The sequence below is a fragment of the Anthonomus grandis genome, chromosome 6 (genome assembly GCF_022605725.1).
Source record: "Anthonomus grandis grandis chromosome 6, icAntGran1.3, whole genome shotgun sequence".
Taxonomy (NCBI): Eukaryota; Metazoa; Arthropoda; class Insecta; order Coleoptera; family Curculionidae; genus Anthonomus; species Anthonomus grandis.
Genome location: NC_065551.1, coordinates 20,588,061 through 20,608,797, shown reverse-complemented (window position 1 = coordinate 20,608,797; position 20,737 = coordinate 20,588,061). Strand labels below are relative to the sequence as shown.

General features: G+C 32.0%; 1 protein-coding gene across 2 annotated transcripts in view; it reads left to right on the top strand.

The window, feature by feature from the left end:
- Positions 1 to 19,865, top strand: part of LOC126737234 (paired box protein Pax-6) — a 115,193-nt gene extending 95,328 nt beyond the window's left edge. For both annotated transcript variants that reach the window (XM_050442019.1, XM_050442020.1), the window contains 2 exons: positions 5,885 to 6,099; positions 17,912 to 19,865. In XM_050442019.1, the coding sequence (XP_050297976.1) occupies positions 5,885 to 6,099; positions 17,912 to 18,000 (304 nt within the window). In that variant the 3' untranslated portion in view covers positions 18,001 to 19,865. The remainder of the gene's footprint in view (positions 1 to 5,884; positions 6,100 to 17,911) is intronic.
- The last annotated feature ends 872 nt before the right edge of the window (positions 19,866 to 20,737 follow it).

The window sequence follows — 20,737 nt, the reverse complement described above, 5'->3', positions numbered from 1 at the left end:
TTCTTAGTGTAAGTCTGAGAATGTATTTTTTTTACTACTATTGCCGATTTGTTTGGATTCATTATCTCTTAATTTAAAGTAATAAAAAATTATTCTTCAGCTTTTTATCTTCTAAACATAAATAAATGTTCACCATGCCTATTTAAGTTATGCATGTTATGGTCAAAAAAATAAATTTTAATTTTCACAGTATTAATTTTTTATTTTATTCTAGGCATGCAAAGTAATTTTTTTATTCTCTAATTTTTATGTCAATAACAAATTATGAAGTCGAAAATTCAGTAGGAAATAGGCCTCTTTTAAAGCAGTCTTTCATCCACAGTGATGAGTCTCATAAATAGAGAACCAAAATCCATAGGCCTTTGTCCTTGAAAAATTGCCGATACTGTGTCTTGGAGATAAATATTAATACAGGGTTTATAATACTAGAGAGTTCAGTTATCCTACTTTTCCTTCAGTTATCCTTTTTCGATAAGTCAGGGAGAGAGATGACATTGAAGACTGTCAAAAGTCACGACACATTTTCAAAAATAATATGGAGAATTTTCCGGAAAAACTGAGCCTTTAACTCTATAAACTAATAATAATAGGAATGCTTTAAAATTTTAAATAAATATAACCTACATTATGTACCGCTATACATAATTTACCATTATACCACCTATGGGGCAACGAAAATTCCAAACGAGACGTATACGTAATTAAGACGATCGGACATCTCACGTCGTTTCTGTCAGTAAAGAAGGAATGTATAAATATTAAACGGTAGCAGAGATGGGGAATTATGAAGTGGCAAGTGGTATTTAAAGGCCCAGGACCTCCTGTTGTTCCGTTTATTTTCTCTACGAGAGGTCGGGTTGACGGGTTGGCCCCGTAACAAGCAGATTTAAATCTGACCGGTGTCATATTTAAGGTTTTAACCTACGAAAACTTTGTGAGAGAATATGTAATTACATAGTCAGATGATTGAAGGAAAGCTTACTAAGACCCCTTCTTCGTTTCTTCAGCATTAGTTTAAAAAAATAGATACAAAGTGATTTGCTAAGGGCTTAGTTTCAGATTAGGAAGGATATAGTAAGTTTAATAGGTATCTAAATTGTATATTAGATTGGATTTAGATTGTTTGTGTGGCTAAAGGCTGAGACAAATGTATTTTACGCATGTAAGTCTGCAGCCGTACCATGAAATAGAGCGTTAATAGATTTTGAACAAAGCATTTTCTACGGAAATCAAATAAAGTAAAAAACGGGAGAAGCAGTTTATATTAGGTCTACTATTCACTGTTTTATCCTGAAATCAAATTACTTATAAAAATGTAATAAACACACAAAAATTAGCACTGCTTGACCGCACAAGTCAACATATGTAAGTTATTAAAGATGAGTTACTTAGTTATGAAAAAAAATTAGAGGAGTTAGAGACAGTGACGCAATAATTCTAAGTGAAAAATGCTAAATTAAAAGGACAGGTTTTATCGCAAGAGGAAGTCATTAAAAAAAGAAAAGTTCTGGATTTTGGACTTAAAGAAAGTAACGAATTATAAGAAAGAGTTCTGTTGGATTTATTCGACCAAAAAATTTAATTAAAATACTGCTCAACGCCTTGGACATCTTTTATAAAACTCGAAAAAAAACTTCTGACAAAACAAGACCCATTTTAATAAAGTTTCCACAGTAAATAACAGCAAAACTGGTTTTTAAATACGCAAAGAACCTAAAGGGCAAAGGAACAAATGTTGGGCAAGATTTACCGAATGAAAAATCCTGAGAAAAAATTTTATTGATTTTTACAGATTGCTAAAGAAAAAAGGTTTTATGCAAAAATTCTACGTAATAAACTATACATCAATAAGGACGTATATACAACTGAGATATTAAGAAATCTTGCCAAGCACTGATTTTTGGAGCTGATTGTAAATAAGGCCAAACAATATCAAGCATTATAACATAGGATACCTCGACAGATGAAGAACTGTTTGAACTAATAGACGTTCCTGGAGAAAGTAATGTGGAATCAGGGCCTATAGAAGAAAAAACAAAGAAAGAGACCAAGGAGTCTAGAGTAAAGGCAAGAATGAGAATACAACTTCTTTAAATATTTACCTTTAACATTTTTACTAACTATGTTTGTTAAACATTTCTGCGTGTTTTTAATTTATTTAATTTATTAATACATCTTTTTTGTTATCCATTTTATATATTTTACTCAGATTTTATCTACGTTAATTTGAGGGTTAATTAGATTTAAGTTAATAGATTGCGTTGTTTAATATATTTTTTGTTTTGGAAAAGGAATACTTACATTTGAAAATGAATAATAAAAATTACGAACGTAGCACACATATTTGTTAGATCCTTAAATATGGAGTTCAAGTTAAGGAATTTAATAGAGCATAATTATGTCGAGGTTATGTTTATATCTAAAATTTTACTCTCAAAAGCGAATATCCTTCAGAATTTTGAAATTCACGCATATCACTTTTTTATAAAGCATAGGTTACAGGGAGAGGAGCTAGGGGGAGGGTGAAGTAGCTGTATATCTCACAAAAGAATACAAAGTTCATATGATTTCATTTGATTTTGATATTAGTGCTCAACTTGAGATGTTGTTTTTTAGGATGCTACTTGGGAATAACACATATATATGCCGCCTTCTGTCAATTTTAATAACCTTATTTTAAATTGAAAGAACTCGTCCATTATCTCAAAGAGACCTACGTTAGTAGAGAAAAAATAAAAAACCCAAGTCTCGGTCTCAAAACACTCTTTATATATGTCCTAAGTTGAGTACTAAGCAGGCCATTCAATTTATAAGGTCTGATGATACTTTATTAGCGAAATATGTAACCTTCTGGACATATACATATAAAGGATGTTTTGAGACCGAGACTTTGAGTTTTTATTTTTTCTCACCCCCAAGTTTTGATAAGGTTATGTCTACATTGCATCTATATGTGCACATAGACTCTTTTACTTTGGAAATTTTAAAAATAATCTTTTTTAATGTTTAATCTTATGAAATCTTCCACATAAAAGGACCTTAATTATAGTGACTTATCCTTTAAATCGTTTTCTATTTTCCTTAAATCAGTGGCTAGAAAAGACGCTGAAGCAGTCGCATAAGTATTGGTATGCGATACATCCACTGCAGATCTCTTTATTCAAAAATGATGTTAATTTATCTATACATTTTAGTGATGTCTGCTATTAAAGCGATTTCATTTTAACGAAATCTAACCAAAATATCTAATAATCCGTCCTAAATAGGAGTTCTACTTTTAACGGATAATTTAAAGAGATGCTACTACTACTGCTAATACTGGCATGGAATACAATGCAAAGTCTTATTTTTATACTCGATTCGTTGACTACCGAATGATTTGGTAAATAGCAAGTCTTTACTTAAAATTTGACTGTCTGGAGGAATATAACATAAACTTGTGTATTATTTTATAAACCATCATATTTCTGTTTTAATGTTTGAAGGTTGCATGGGTAAAGTTACGCAAAATCTAGTTAAATAACTCCTCACACTCTTCTTCCTCTTTTAAATAAACTTTGTTTCTTGCTGAAAACACTTCCATCTCTTAGAACTTCTCTTGAATACATGATGTCACCACATGATGACTAAAAACTGGTCGCCTTCAATGGCCCTGAAACTATTCACTAAAAATGTTTTTTTTGCTAGATAAGTTTACGATTCTAATCTTATTTGTCCTACATACAACAAGTCAAAAAGATGCCTGCTCCTAGTAAAATATCAGCCCGTGAAGAACTGCAGAAGTTCTAGACCTATTGGTGCTAAAGGAAGAAGAGTTATGCTTTGAAATATAAGAAATGGAATATTCGCTAGGAAGCTACTGAAAACTGACTTTATCATTCCGTTGGCCTGATGGTAAATCATCTTTAAGATCCGTTTCGCTTTTTTCGGAAATTGACAGGTCAATTTTATAAACCCTTAATCCTAATTGATTTTTTAGATTTTCGGTAAAAAAATTAACTTGGAATCCACTATCTAGTAGGGCTCAACAGTGAGTAAAGTGATTTTTAATATTTTAAATTTCTATGAATACAGTGGACAAAACAATTTGCATTAGAGTTCTATGATTGCTAGACATGCTCACCACCTGACTTTCAACCACTTGTTCATCATTATCTACCTCTACATTACTAACATGAGTAGCCCTAGCCTTGTCTATATGCAAAATACAGAGCATGTTCTACATATAGCGCTAATAACCTTTAACAAAAATATACAAAATTGGACTGAATTTTTTACTAAAATTCTGTGTCATAGCTGACAGCTTTCACCTTAAATCTGCTGCCATTCACCACCTTAATAAATATTATTTGTAGTTGCAGACGAAACAATAAGCACAATTTTTTAGCTTATTTTTATTATTATTTTGTATTTATTTATTTTCCCTTCTTTACTAAAATATCTTTACACTTTTTATATTTAGAATAAAGTTACAAGCTTTATCACTTGGTTTAGTGTTATGCGGATATTAGTGGATGATTCTATTTATATTGTAAGAATATACCTAATTATCCAGCAACTGGTACGAATAATTGTGTGAATATCTTAGAAATGGAAAAAAACCGACATGATTATTTTGTGCAAGATTCTAGCACAAGTTTCCTAAGAAATATGATGTGCCACTAAAAATGAAAAAAAAATGATTTATTGGGTATTTATCGTACACTCACGTAACTTTGTGCCTATTGGCTCCTTCAGGACAAGACAACCAGAAAATTACAAAAAAATATATTTAAAGAAAAATTACATACATGAATACAACATATTTGTGCAATCAGCTCTAGGATCTCTGGTTTAATAAGAAAAATAAAACCTATATACTAGGGAACCATTAGCCACCTGTGTGATCCTTAACCCATCCGGGTGTAAGGAAAAAACACTGACAATAAAATTGGAATGGGTTAAAGAAATTATATAAAAAAACTATGTTCATTGCTAACCCAGGTAGCAAGATAATGTTAAATGACGTTAAGCGACGTCATTTTAGGAACGTCTCTTTGACGTCAGTGAAAGACGTTTTTAGGTTGTTCTGATTGGTCATTTAAGAAATAAATGCAATTTCCATTAGTATACCTTGTTATATTTATGGTACGTATGATTATTTAGATAAGTGTATGAAAAAAATGAATTTTTTTATAAAAAAATTATTATTTACTACTCAGGAGGTAATATGTGCCCGAAATATATAAAAATTACAAGTTGTCAGTATTTTTGTACCCAATGTTTCCTCAAGAAAATGAACTGAAAAATGTTTGGTTTATTTTGTTATACTTACAAATGAATAAACAAATACATATTTGGAATTTTAGTAAAAATATTTTTTTTTATATTTAAGTCCTCAAATGACCTAAAATAGTCTTTAAACGCCGTTCTAAATAAATATTAGACGTCTTCCAGGCGCCTTTTTCAATACTGTTTAAGACGTCTTTTAGCCTTTATTTAGTACGTCTCATCGACGTCATTTAAAAAAACTTAAATTGGCACTATAGAGAGGTGAGCAGCATGGGTTTTGGAGTAGAGTAGTAGATTATTATCATACTGTAGACCTACTACCTATTGAGTTTATAGTCTTTTTACAGAGAACTTTAAAAACTGAATAAATGTCTTGAGGAAGATTGATTAAAAGGTCATACTTTTACTTATGACTTTTTTTTATGACAGAGAACTTTTGATATCTAAAAGCTAAACTGCGCCAAGTATAGCACTCAGATCACCTTTTTTATATTTAATATTCTTTTTTTTAACAAGATTGAACAAATAAAAGTCATTTATTATTCTCTTATTAAATAAATGAAAAAATCAACAATTTTTTCCATTAAACAGACTGTTTTTTTATTACTTCCAGTCCGATGGCAGGCGGTTTAACGTCAAGCTGCCTCCAGCAACGTGAGGCCACCGGTTACCCTTACATGTTCCACGATCCCCTACATTCTTTGAGTTCTTCGTATAACTCGAGGGCGGCAGCCTGTAACCCAGCCGTCGCTCATTCTCAGCCGACCACGCATCCCTCGTATGCATCAGGGGGTGCGCCCGGAGGAACTCCGGTATCCACCGGAACTGGTAAGTTTTTTTTAAAGAAATAAATAATTTTTAATATAGGGTTTATCAGCGGCATCTTTGTCTAAAAATAAGAACCAAAACGTCATATACAGGAATTTTAAAAAGTAAATCGTTTTCATGTTACAGGGTGTTTTATAATTCCTATTGAAGATGGTTTTTTGTTAATTTTTTTCAAATGAAAAAAAAGAACGGCCAGGAAAATTCCTGGCCGTTCTTTTTGGAAATTTTTATCGCATATTACTGTTATTGTTGCTAACTGATGTTATAACATTTTATGCTAAAATGTATACAGTGTCATTTAAAATTAATGGTCAGCAAAGATAAAAATGTCGTAACTTTTTTTCTGGCTATTTTATAATTATTTCGTTTGAAGCCTCCGGACTCAAAAAAAATAATTATTAAGTTTAAAGTAAATCATGACTTGGTATTGAAAACTATGTATAAAATAAAAAAATGTACTTGGCAGTGCTTGTTGACAATTTGTTTATTGCTTGAATTTTGTTTTAATTGCGTTTAACAAAAAAAAAATAGGTCTTTGTGTAAATTCTCTCGAAATCCATTTTCTATTTTAAGGGTTACTCGCGCAATAAGGCGTAGGGCAAGATTATGTCTCCAACAAAATGGCAACCACTTCGAAAATTTGTTATAATATGTTTTCTTTGGTATTTTCAGTTTTTTTTATTAGCTAATAAGTTAATTGTTTGAATTTTTATCAAATATTTACACATAATTTACAATTTTGAAATAAAACCTTAAACAATGAAAACAGTTTTTGATCTTAAAATTAAGTATTTCTAATAATCTTATGTCATGTATGCCATTATACCTGATGATTTGTAACATACCTTTTAATTTTATTAAACGTAATCCAAAATAATTTATGGGTGTAGGTTGCAAAACATTTATGTCTGATTATTTCAAAAACGGGCGCTCCTATCGAAATAAGACAAGGGCACGTTTTTTAATTAAAAATATTAATTCTTTTCGATTTTATTACCAAAATTATTAGAAAGTAGTTAGAAAAAAGTTTTGACATTTTTAACATTGCTAACCACTAATTTTAATCGACCCTGTATACATTTTAGCATAAAATGTTATAAAATCAGTTAGTAACAATAATAGTAGTATACGATAAAATTTTAGAAAAATAACGACCAGGCGTTTCGAAAATATTAACAAAAAACCATCTTCAATAGGAATTATAAAACACCCTGTAACATGAAAACGATTCACTTTTCAAGATTCCTGTATATGACGTTTTTGTCTTATTTTTAGACAAAGATGCGGCTGGTAAAATATTGCGATGTAATTTCGGGACACCCTATATAGCTTTAAATGATTTATTTATTATTGTTCTTTTTTGGTCATTATCATGAATTTGAAAAATTATGAACTTCGTATGACATAACTTAAAAAAAATTTGTCTTTGGTTGGGATATGATAATAAATGAAATTAAAATCTCAGAAATGTTTTAATAAGGCCAAATCCTATCGAGCATCACGAGTAGGGTCACTGCTATAAAGGTATCTGGATACTTTTGTTAAAGTTCTGCAAGTTGTAATGTTCCAAAAAGACGTCCTTTGGGAGTTGATTCCACAGAGTTGCTCTTCTCCTTAAAAAGGAAACTCTTACCATTATGGTATCGATAAAACAGAGTCAACTTCATCACCTTCCTTCTATGCGTCAACTATCCAAGTTAAAAAATAAAAAATAACTAGCCGGAACATACTGAATGTTTCAGGAGGAATGGTGAATATTTTGGTATGTTGTAGGATCCATAATTCGGAATCGAAAAGTTCTAATACACATATATCTTAATCTCAATACGTGGATTTAATGCTAGTGTTAGAGCATAGTAATTTTTAGTTAATTACTTTCAATATAAATAAATAAAAATTCGTGAATAGTGTGAATAGTTCAGCGGTATGGGTGTTGTTAATACCGTCGCGAGTAAAAATTGATTCACCAGTGAATAGTATTGATGAAATTGATTGATGGTAAGCATTTACCTAATGACAAAATTCTCGTCTACTAGCGAGATCATTGGATTTCAGGTGTTGTGCCCATTGTACATGAATTGGATACAAACCTTGCTCATGTAAATTCCGCCATACCTTTATGTGAGGAATACCGATGCGTACAGCAATTCTCTGTGTAGTCGTACTAGGGCTACGTTTCACTGATTCAAGAATTTGTTCTAATTCATGCAAGTTTTGTTGATTTGCACGTTTAGATTTATACGTTCTGGGTACACTACCAGTCTTTTCCAGTTTGGCGAAGGCACGATTAAATACTCTTGGACTCGGTAATCATCTGTTCGGAAATCGTCGACCTTCTTCTCTACAAAATGCTTCGGCACTTCCATTGCTGGCACCATAAACGCAGTTCAGACATTGCCGGAAATTATAGGCCAATTTCTCTCATTTCTATTATTTTCAAAGTTTTGCATAAATGCCGTTCAGATCAGATGATGCACCATTTTAAGGATAATCACTTGTTCAATGAAAATCAATTTGGCTTTAGGAAAAACAAAAGCACCATACATGATGTTGAGTGTGGTAGCTGATGCCACGATGATTTAAATGAGCAATGCTATGATATGATCTTGTTCTGTGATCTCAGCAAGGCTTTCGATTATGTTCGGATCTAACTATCGGATCCTTTTAGGCATGCTTCGGTCTTATAGTTAGTGTTAAATTTTTAGAATCATATTTTACAAGCAAACAGTATAGTGTTGACAAAACAGGAGATATAGTGAGCCCTAAAGTTCAATTGTGGGCCCAATATAATTGTTGGTTTATATTAATTATTTGCCCGTTAAATTTTTGCACATTTGTGTACACACTTTTTGCCTATGCTACTATAATTTTCATTGTTGCTGTTGTTGTTGTTGTAGTCTGAATTTAGCTAATGCCGAAACACCGAATACATCATATTTGTTTAGATCCCTAGACTGTATTATGTTCAGTTTCAGGCCGTGATCGAAAGTTTATCTTGGAACTCCATTTATCTTATTCCTATCAGTGATTCAAAAGTGGATTTTTTAACGATAATAATATTAAGCATTTTTGATCTTCATTTAGTGCACCAATAAAAATAAAAAATGGTAAAAAAAATGGTATAACAGATAACATCAGATAACATCAGGCTTATGAAAAATCTTCGTATGTAGCACTTAATCGCTTTAAGCGTACTAAGGATTCTGTCTGTGGATTACTATAAAAATCTAAGAAATCTTACAAGGGCTATTTATAAGATCTAAAAAAAGCATATCTTAATCACAAGTTTTATAATTGTAGTTTAAAGGAGAAATGGGCTGAGTCTAAAAAATTAAATGTTCATAAAAATAAAAATAAAATAGTTCCAGATCACCTAAAAAATGTTGACCAATTAAAAAAATATTTTACGGAAATAGGACAAAATAATAAAAATGCCAAAACTGATTTGCTGAATCTTTTACAAGATTAACTTATTACATAACATGACTTTTCAATTTACTCCTGTTGATGAAGAATTCGTTTATAAAATTATTCTTAATATAAAATCTGAAGCTTTTGTGCAGATAAATTAAATATTACACTTCTCTCTCTTTGCCATCCTTTCATAATACCATATTCTTTCAAAAAACTGGAAAAAAGCTAACGTTCTGCCTCTGGCTAAAGTTAAAATTTTAGTAAAAAACTCATCGAGGGAGAAGCAGCTTTTCTCGACCAAGTAAATTATGAGCCTTTTCTTAAAAATAAATATATATGGGCCATTTGTTATATTATGGTGCAAATGATTATAAATCTTACAAGCAATATATATATTCAAAAAATCAATAATAAATAATATAAAAATCCTATAGATAGGCCCTGTAAATTAAGTCTGAATTAAGTCAACTAAGATCAATATCAATCTTGCCAACTTTCTCAGATAATCAACTATGTTAGGAGACGTAATATTATTCCTTCTAAACAGTCGGGATTTAGACCCCGATATAGTTGTTCAACGGCACTGTGTGATATAGTGGACGATATTGTCACTTCTCAAGATTCTAGAAATGTAACTATCTCGATACTATTAGAGTAGTCCAAAGCATTTGATATGATGGATCATAATATCATGATTGCGATTTTAAAATATATAAGCTTTAAGGAGGCTTCGTTTTCTTTAATTAATGTCATTTTTGTTAGACAGAAAATAGCAAGTTTGAAAAAATTAAAACTTTTTTGTGTCAAATCAGGAGTACCTCAGGGTAGTATACTTGGCTCATATAGCACATATACCTTTAACATTGTAAATTCTTTAACATATTGTAAATATCATCTCTATGCAGACGATACTCAAATTTGTTTATCATTTATACCTAGTTGAGCGTCAATATCATCAGAACAAATAAATAATGACTTAGAGGAATTACTGAAATCAACTTGTAAATCAACAGCCAGTCTATTTTGCAATAAAACTTATAGAAACCACATACAGAACAGTATAAAACATAAAATACGCAACAATATAATAGAATTTAAGGACTCAGTTAAAAATCTAGGCTTAATATTGAAATTAAAATTTAAAGAACATATTACTTTTTGTTTAAAAAAGACATATTCGATGTTAAAACTAATTTATTCACATAGATATTATTTTTCGCAAGAAACTACATGCTCTGTGAAACACTCCTTTTATCATTTTTTAACTTTGCTGATGACATATATGGGGCTTTTTTGGACAGCCTGAACATAAAAATGTCCAATGGCGTCCAGGCATAAGGCGTAGACAAAGAATATCTCACTAATCGTCCGAAATAGAGTGGCTTAATATAAGTGGATGGCGCAATTTATATTAGGCAGTATTTTTTTATAAATTTATTAAATTTTAATGTCTTCCATATCTCTACCGGAAAATCAATATCTGAAAATTAAACCTTTTATCTATACCACCTCGTAAAACTAAAACATTTAAGAAGTCATTTTTTTCTATCAAATTGCCTCTGTAATTAATAAATACAAAATAATGGACTTTTCTTGATCGAAAACAGTCTTCAAAAGAAACTTTAAAGCCAAATTGGTTCAAGAGCATTAATTTGCACATCATCTCGCTAAGGTATCTCATTTCTATCCGATCTTACTTATCTTCTGATTTTTTAATTACTCTCTCTTTCTTTTCTCTTGTAATTTTTAAACTGAAAAGTATATTGTTTTTTTTGTTGCTTACTACTTTGCGGTCATGTATTTTTTTATATACCTTTTCCTTTGCTCAGGTAGCTGCCTCTTTTCGGAGGCACGCTGATGTAGCTTTTTATTCCGAATAGTTGATAGTTTTATAATGTATTATTTCATTTATAAGCATGTATATTTGGGAATAAATAAACCATTATTATTATATACAGACTCTCAACATCAAAGCTTACTAGGTGAGTTGAGTTTTTGACGAATGATTCCGTGTTCCCTTGCAGTGGTCTATAAAGACGTTCAACAAAAACCTAGAAAGTTCGGACGTTGGCGAATCCTTGGAGCTGGTAATGGGTCATAACGGTATCTATTCCTTATGTATTTTGGAAATTACAGAGAAGTGTGGTGTGTTGCTGTGGTGTGGAGTGACTTTGGTCCCCATTCTTAGAGATACACAACAACCAAAAAGTCGGGTTAAATTTAAAAATTAAGGTATTGTGTGTCACTGTACAATGATGTGTCATATCGTGGGGTTGCCATTATTGACATATCAAAATGAGGAGGTGATTGACAAAAGTTTGTTAAATATAAAATTAAACGTCCCCTTGTATATCTAAACTGACGGGTATATTAATAACCGATAACTAGCCGATGATTAACCGATTGGTGGAACAATAATCAATGGAATGACATACATATCCAGGCAGTGATTATAATTTTCATTAATATCTTACGACTATTCATCAAACTGCCAGAAAAACACGTAAATTTTGCCATCCGAATCGACGCATATTTATTCACGTACGAGCAAACATGGCTCCGCAAGAAAAATTTTCTATGGATGAAAAATGCCCCGGTTTGAAGGACCACGCTTTCCTCCGGCTTGCCCGCCCACCTCCTCCCCCATAAATCAAACATTGAAACATTTCCACGGAATCGATTTATCTTCGCCCGCTAAACCGGCCGCGATTGTGGCACCCACGAACGTAAATTTTATTCTACGCGATCAGTTTAAAGTGTCGGAGAAGGGTGGTTTCCAATTCTCGGCTCGGCGAACGCTCAATAATGTGCGAACGAACTAAAGGGAAGGAGGAGCCCCGGCTGCTGTTGTGTTGGTCGGTTGCAAGCTTCGTTTGATACCTTCTCTCTCTCAGGGGGGTTAACCTCGGTTAGCTTCTCTCAGTGAAACTGCATACAGCTTACGAGCCTTTGAGTTAGGACCTCTCGCGGAAAATTGTACATTGTGTCGCGATTATCTAATGTAATTAAATTTGCTTCGCATTTATCACATTTTATACGTTAACTGTTACTATATCTTTCTTTAAAAATCTATTTTGCTGTTTACTGGCTATTGAGAAAACCTTGTAATTTAATTTTTACCTTTTTTCGGTAAAATTGATAAGTTTGATAATTTTCTGTTGGAGACCAGAAAAACGTAAAATGACCTTAATAAAAAATCGACTTCTACATAGCAATGTATCGACTATCCAGAGTCTATATAGGTGTTTCCTGCAAAAAGCAAGGCCTGTGAGCAACGCTGCTACCTTTCGTGACCTTGATTTTGTTCGTTTTTAGTACCATACGTCAAGCTCATGTGCCTAGGGGATTGTGTCCAACTTTCGTTATGACCATTGCGCTCTATTCGACAGTAGCGTTTTTGCTTTTAATATTGCTTCAGCCTGTACTTCTAGATGTAGTGCGCTTAGTCTTGTCAGTTTTAAGATTCCCCCTTGCAGAACAAAGAAAACTATACGTTTCTTGGTATTACCATTGATGGTCGCGTTATTAGTTCGGAGATTAAAGAGACTAATGAGACATCTCCATTCGTTATAAGATTATATCCCAGATCATGTATCTTCTAGATGTTTTGCAGTAAAAATAGCGAGACATGAGCTGGAAGAAGTGATTGCACGTTCAATGTACTTTCTCTTATTGAGTCTCATCTTTAAGTAAAAAGGGGGTAGTGAACATTTTTTCTCTATGTATTAGATAAACATAAGATATTAAAAATAATATATAATATTTTCTTTTTTCTTTCTATTATTGCTATATTGATTGCATGAAAAGATGCAATATCACATGAAAGATGATATAGAAACTCATCATTAATGCTAAGCCCAATAATACCAAGTTAATCATAAAGACAAATTATATTAAATCATCAAAGATAATCTTTTCTCTTTGATCTAAGCATCATAGTTTGGACATTTCAGAATTTATATTTTTTCTTTTTATCTTATATGTACCAAACACCAATAATTTTTATAGAACACAAATCGTATATATAAAATCAAATTAGAATAACAACCACGCCTATAGATCCAGATTTGAAATATCTATATAGCCATACAAAAATATACAGAATATACTATAAACTATACGTATGAATATACTATATATTATATTCTGTAAATTTTGGCCATACCATAGATTTAGGAAAGTGCTAATTTCTTACGGTTAATTATCTAAAATATTTAAATATTTTTAGGCATTTCAATTATTACCTTTTTATTTTATCTTTAAATTTAATTTTTAAGGATATCAGTACTCCAAATAGATCTGCGGATTTTAAACTAGAAGAAGATCAAAAACAGTTTAAGCTTGATGTTTTATCGGCTGATTCAAAAAAACAAATACTTGATGTTTATACTACACTTCTTGATCGTGATTTTTTAAAATATAATGCAGTAAAGGAAGCAGCATATTGGGAAAAAACTTGTGAGCATAGTGTAAAATATCATTAGTATCCCAATAGTCCCAAGGAGGAAAAGAAAAGATTCTTTCACTTTTAAAATACTTGACTCGAACGATCGATATTATAAGGAGAAAAATTTTTACTACGTACAGCGAACAATGATCCTCATATGCCTGTTTGAAAATATGGAGAATAGAATACCTAACAGCAGTCCATTAATATAGTCAGGATGAAAGGGATATTGTTTATTTAGATGAGATATGTTATGAGGCTCATGAAGTTCAAGATAAAGCTTGGGTAGATTCACCAGGCAAGTGCACAACCTAAATAAATTACTATAATTATTGCTAGGACAAAAAACAGATATATACCAAATGCTTGAGCCTTCTCAGTAAAAAACATAAAAATTTCACTTGTCGATTATCACGATGATACTACATCTGAATTATTTGACGATTTGTTTAAAGATAAATTATTTTTCAATATACCTTCAAATAGTATCATAATAATGACACCAAAGCTACCATACAGATGATGGATAATGATATTTAATTTGAGGAAAATTATACGAAAAAGTGATTGCTTAAAATATTAAAACCATTTTTGCTTAAAAACAAATTATCACCAACTTTAAATTGTTCTGTTATAGAAATAATCCGATCCGAATTTCAAAATATAAAGACAAAAAGTTGTTTAAAAGTCGTACCTAATTATAGTGATCTAATATCCAAAGAGAAGATAATTATCAACTTAGATGACGACGTTGAGTCTGAAATTGAATTATAATGTAATTGTGTAAACGTACAGCATATATATTATGTGTTACTAATTCTGTAAGAAGTTTTGTTTATTATGCTATGTTATTTGATTTTATTTTATTAAAATAAACTTTATACTTAATCTTCGCAAATAGGTACACATACTATATTTGAAAAAATGCATTTTTTTTAAATTTATATGCGTTTTTTTAAATATCAAATAAAGTAGCACCACATTTAGTTTATTAATTACTGATTACTGATTTATTTGGTCATTTGATACTACATATACAATAGAATAAGATAAGTCGGGAGAAGGAAAATGATAATCCTAATTAACTTATTTAAAAGAGTAAAACTATTATAAAGAAAACCTAATTACACATATTTAAAACTTAGAAACTATAACAACCACAAAAGTACCAACAAACAGTAGAAACAAAGTACAGACACTGACTAGGCAGGAGTGACTTTCAGCATGTCGCTATAATCGTTGATATCATAGACGTCAGAACTTATAATTTTTTATTTGCCACTTCACTCTATTTTTAAATAGGTTTAAGTTATCTATTTGTTTTATTGAAGCAGGGAGTTGATTAAGTAAGCTAACTCCTTCATAAAAGGGGGTCTTTTTTAAAATAAACAAAGTTAAATTTTGGCAAATAAAGAGCATCCTTACATCTAACATTATATTTATTAAAATCACTTACTTTGGAGAAATGTTCTGGATTTTTAAATATGTATAACAATAATTGAAATATATAAATTCCGGGCATTGTTTAAATATTATATTTTTTAAATGTTTCACGGCAGCTTTCATTATATTTCAAACCAAAAATCAGTCTCATAAATCTTTTCTGAAATACAAATACCCTTTGTGCCTCTGATCTACTACTACAAACAGTAACATATGAGGTCAAGAGAGGGTACACTATACCATAGTACGAGGGTGGTCCCAGAACTACCAAGAAAGAAAACACGAAAAACATAATCTCCTTTCAGCTCTATACACTTTTCCCAGCGCTGTTTTATAAGTTCGATACCCTTTTTATAATAAAAACTGTCTTGTGCCTCGAAATAGCGATCAACTGCAGACATTACTTCTTCATCGTTGGAAAATTCAAAGCCAGTTTTTTAAGTTTGGAAACAGAAAATAATCTGAGGAGGCTAAATCTGGCGAACAGGGTGCATGAGGTAGCAATTCAAACTTTAATTCGTTAATTTTGGCCATTGCAATAACTGATTTGTGAGCTAGTGCATTGTCTTGATGAAACAATACTTTCTTCTTAACCAAATGCGGTCGTTTTTGCTTGATTTCTTCGCTCAAACGTTGCAAGTTCACATAATACTCGCCGTTGATAGTTTTACCGTTTTCAAGATAGTCAATGAAAATTATCCCTCGTGCATCCCAAAAAACCGACGCCATGACCTTGCCTGCAGATGAAACGGTTTTCGCCTTCTTTGGAGCCGGTTCTCCCTTTTGAGTTTTGGTTGTTCTTTTGTCTCAGGTGTGAAGTGATGGACCCATGTTTCATCCATGGTTATGAAACGACGCAAAAATGCTGCTTTGTTGCTATTAAATTTCGCAAAACACTCAATGGAAACATCTTCACGACACTGTTTTTGCTCGAGTGTGAGCAAACGCGGCACCGATCTTGCACACAGCTTTCTCATGTCAAAATTTTCAGTTAATATGCGATGTACCACACTTTTTGAAATGCCTACTATGTCCGCTAGCTCGCGCACTTTCAGCCGACGATCATCCAGTTCACTTTGTGAATTTTCTTTAAAATTTCTGGAGTCGTCAGCTCATTTGGTCGACCACTGCGATGCTCGTCTTGGCAGCTCGTACGGCCTCGTTTAAACTCTGCTACCTAACATTTTACTATTGTTAACGAAGGAGCAGACTCACCCAGGGTAGAATCCAGTTCAGCTTTTATATTGGTTGGGCTGAGGCCTTTCAAATAAAAGTATTGTTTCACATGAACGATGACCAGTTTTTTCCATTTTCACAAATTCACTGAAAACGTTCACTATTGATGGCTGCCAAACAAATACTAAACAACGTGGCGTCTTCAAACTTAAAACATATGCTTTATAAATTATATACTTTCTAATACACTGATATTTTTCAAACTACTACCGACATCTCTTTCTAGGTCAGGCCTGGTATTTCTGGGACCACCCTCGTATACACTCAGTAGACCCTTCATTCCTAGATGCCTTTTAAGGTTAAACAATGAAAAATACACTCTAGATAGTTTGCTGCATATCTCGTCAGTTTGTGAAAGAAAAGATAGGTGTTGGTCTTTTATGCATCCCAGAAAATTTACTGACGATTCGCAGACAATTGAAAAAGTATCCAAAACGACAGAAAAACTCTGAGCCTCCAACACATTATTTGAGAAACCTATGCATTTAGTCTTTTCCAAATTTCTTAGAAGTTGATTTACCTCACACCAATGGTTAAACTTTTTTATAATAAAACAGGCTTTGAATTCGATTTCCTCCATACTTTCTCCTGTAACTACAATAGTAGTATCGTCTGCGTACATGAACAATTTAACTTCGCCAATGAATTCTGAGAGATCGTTAACATATAGCAGGAGAAGCAACGGCCCCAAAGTGCCACCCTGTGGAGTTCCAAGTTCGCAGTTATACTGACTTAAGAAATCATCACCCACTTTTACAACTAAGGATCTGTCGGTCATATATGATATAACCCAACTCAATACTCTACCTCGCACTCCTACTCTCTCTAATTTATGCTTAATAAAAATCGGGCTAATCGTTTCAAAAGCTCGAGATAGGTCAAACAGAAAAGCCACTACATTCAATCTTTTTCCAATATTACTCCAGACATACTGAATTAATTCAAGAGAAGCTGTTTCAATAGAGATATTTTTTCGAAAACCATGTTGCGAAGAATGTAGAATATTATATTTATCAAGAAACCGTACTAATCGATCATGCATAAGCTTTTCAAATATTTTGGAGAAGCTACCTACTTAAAACGCAAATGGACCTGTAGTTCTCAATTCTATTAGGATCACCTTTTTTAAACACCGGATTAACTTTCCGGTTCTAATTATGTTACCAAGACGAGACGAGTCTGTCCCTGCCCTTTGTGCAAATCTGCCCTTACCATTGCTAAATATTAATGACTCCTTCTTATAGGTATATAATACTTTTCTTCTTGTTTCAGGTGTGATATCAGCAGGAGTATCCGTTCCAGTTCAAATTCCCTCGCAAGCCGCCGAACTCGCGACCAACTACTGGCCTCGGATTCAGTGATCTCAACTATTTGGGTTTCCCACAGCAACTAGTTTGCTGATGCATCAGGAAACCCAGTTGCACCATCCCGCCGGGCCGATATTGTCACCACCCGCCGTCAGTACCGAAATGCCCATTCAAAGTGGTACGCCGCCAGAGCAAGAAAGTTCTTAAAGTGGTTCTTCGGTTGATTGTTGTATAAAGTGATGTAGGTGTCGAGTTGTTCGAAAAAAATGTTTAAACTGAGTGTGGGTTCAGAGTGAATAGGTTTGAGAAGCTGATGCAATGTTATTGATAATTTTTTTTTCAAGTGATGGGAGTATGAAATTGTAAAAGATTTAAAATTTACTATGAACCACGAAACCAACTCATTAAGGATCGATTTATAAATGTAACAATGCCGTTCCCGGTTTCTTAATAAATTTAATAATGTGAACTTATAGCCTCCACGTCAAGCGTTTACCCTTAAGCTAGCATTTAACATGACTTTGTCCGCGATTATAACTTAACTGATAAGCTTATAAATTCGAACTTTTACTTAAAATTAGTTCGACGGTACATGTATGAACTTGACAATGTCGTTCACTGTTCTAAACAATTGTTAAAGGTTAAACGCACATAATAGACTTCTGTTAACAATTTTAGATCTTGGATTCGAACTTAAAATAGCCTTTTACTGCTCGTTGTGACTTAAAAGATGTATTTATAAACTTAACGATGCAACTTAAAAACTAAATTAGAAGATGTCGTTCACGATTCCCAATAATTATTTACTATATTTCTGATTTAATTAACAGTCAAATTATTAGTCTTAAATCCTGGCCATTTTAATGTATTATACACGCCCGGCAATTGAACTTTTTGAGTGCGGAATTCAATGTATTAACCGTCAGCAGCAAATGCAAGTGCGGAGAGTTAAAGCTTGTTTTCCGCACCCAAGAACAACATTTGCTGGCCGTGAAAAACTGGAAGGAGATACTAGAATGGGTTCATCTAAAAATACCAATAAATACCATATCATTTAAAAATCGACCTTAGTTATATTTTTCACAGATATAGTTAACTTTTTGTTTCAAACTTGGAAGAATGTCAAACTTTAATTTTGAAATAAGCATATATAAAGTAATTATGATTTTTACTAGTATGTTGAAAATTATGCGGCGTCACTATGAAATTTATAAATCAACCTTTTACGATGTTTGTATGGTAAAAAAATTGTTAATACGTGGATACTTGTTTGACGTTGGCGTCCAAGAAATTAGTTACTTAAGTACAGTAAATCTGTCGAAAAAAAAAAAGCCGTTTTGACGAAAATGTACCTACACACTTTTTTTTGCAGAAATCTTTAAAAGAGCATTCAAAAAGCTTAACTTGAAATTTGTGACCTCGACGCGTACCGGATTTTTGAAAAAACTCAAAAGTTTTTTGGATTTCACTTAGCTCGAGAATGGTAGGTTTTCGGAAAAATTTGTAAGGACAAAAAATTATTCTCTGCAAGTCTTCTCATTGAGTTCATTTGCTGCGATAAAAATTACAAAAAATAGATGGCGCCAAAGTACCTACAAAATTCATCTAAAAAATTTACAAAAAAAAGAATTACAAACAACTTTAATTAATAAACATGAATTAATAAGTAATGACAGTTAATTTCACTGTAATTATAACCACATAATAGTGATAAGCGCAACAAGCTGACAGAACAAGGATTAATGTAAGTACAAAACATTTTAAACGAAGATTATCATGAAAGAAACAACTTCGAATTCTTTCACAGTTTATCAATAAGGAATATTCTAACAAAATAATTTATAATTTTTTTTAATTATAAATGTTATACGACTGCGCATGAAAATTTTTTTATATCTTTTTTGACCAATGAAGTTAATATTCATATACTATTTTCTTAAATAATCATATAATATTTTTCATTTTCTTATTATTGTTAATTATTATTATTTTTAATTTTAAAATTGAAAATATTTTTTCTTATTGTAAATATAAAAGAACATTTTTAAATATTTTGAGTATGAAAAAATTTGATTTTATTCATACAAAGCAAAATGGTCGTAATTGTAGACGCTATAACTAAGGAACGGTTTATCGGCCAAAAAAACTTTTTAAATGAATTTTGTAGGTTTTTTTGAGACAAACAACTTTTTTATTGACAATGTTAAAATTAAATCTATAATAATATATGTCGGAGACTCAGTATTATTATTTTCGGCGGACATGTTTGTTATAAGTAAAACTCGTAATTCGTGAAAGCCCACTCTTAATTACTTTATTGACAAATAAATACGAATTACACACAATTACACTAAATAAACGAGTAAACTAACGTACCGTCAGTATAAAGTACCGTCGCGAATAAAATAAAAGAACTAGTGATCCGAAGCCGGTCTATCTATCATCAGTTCTCTCAAAAGACTGCCTTTTCTTTTCCTTTATGCTTCTCCAAGCATTCATTCCCGGCTTCGTTCCACTCTCTCGATATCTCTTAAAAGATATTGAGTCATGTCCTTTATTTTATTTCTAAATAAACTTCACTAAAAATCAACATGAACCCAGACTCATAAAAATAATTAATGGACGGCGGTACCGCCGATCGGTGACAGTAACTTAATACCAAGCCTATTACTAATCAAAACAAATCCTTATCTTAATATTCTTAGAAAAATACGTATAGCCGACACGGCCAGACTGACATATCGCACGTCCTCGTACGCTAGGCCATTGTTCCACCTGGAACAACCCAAAC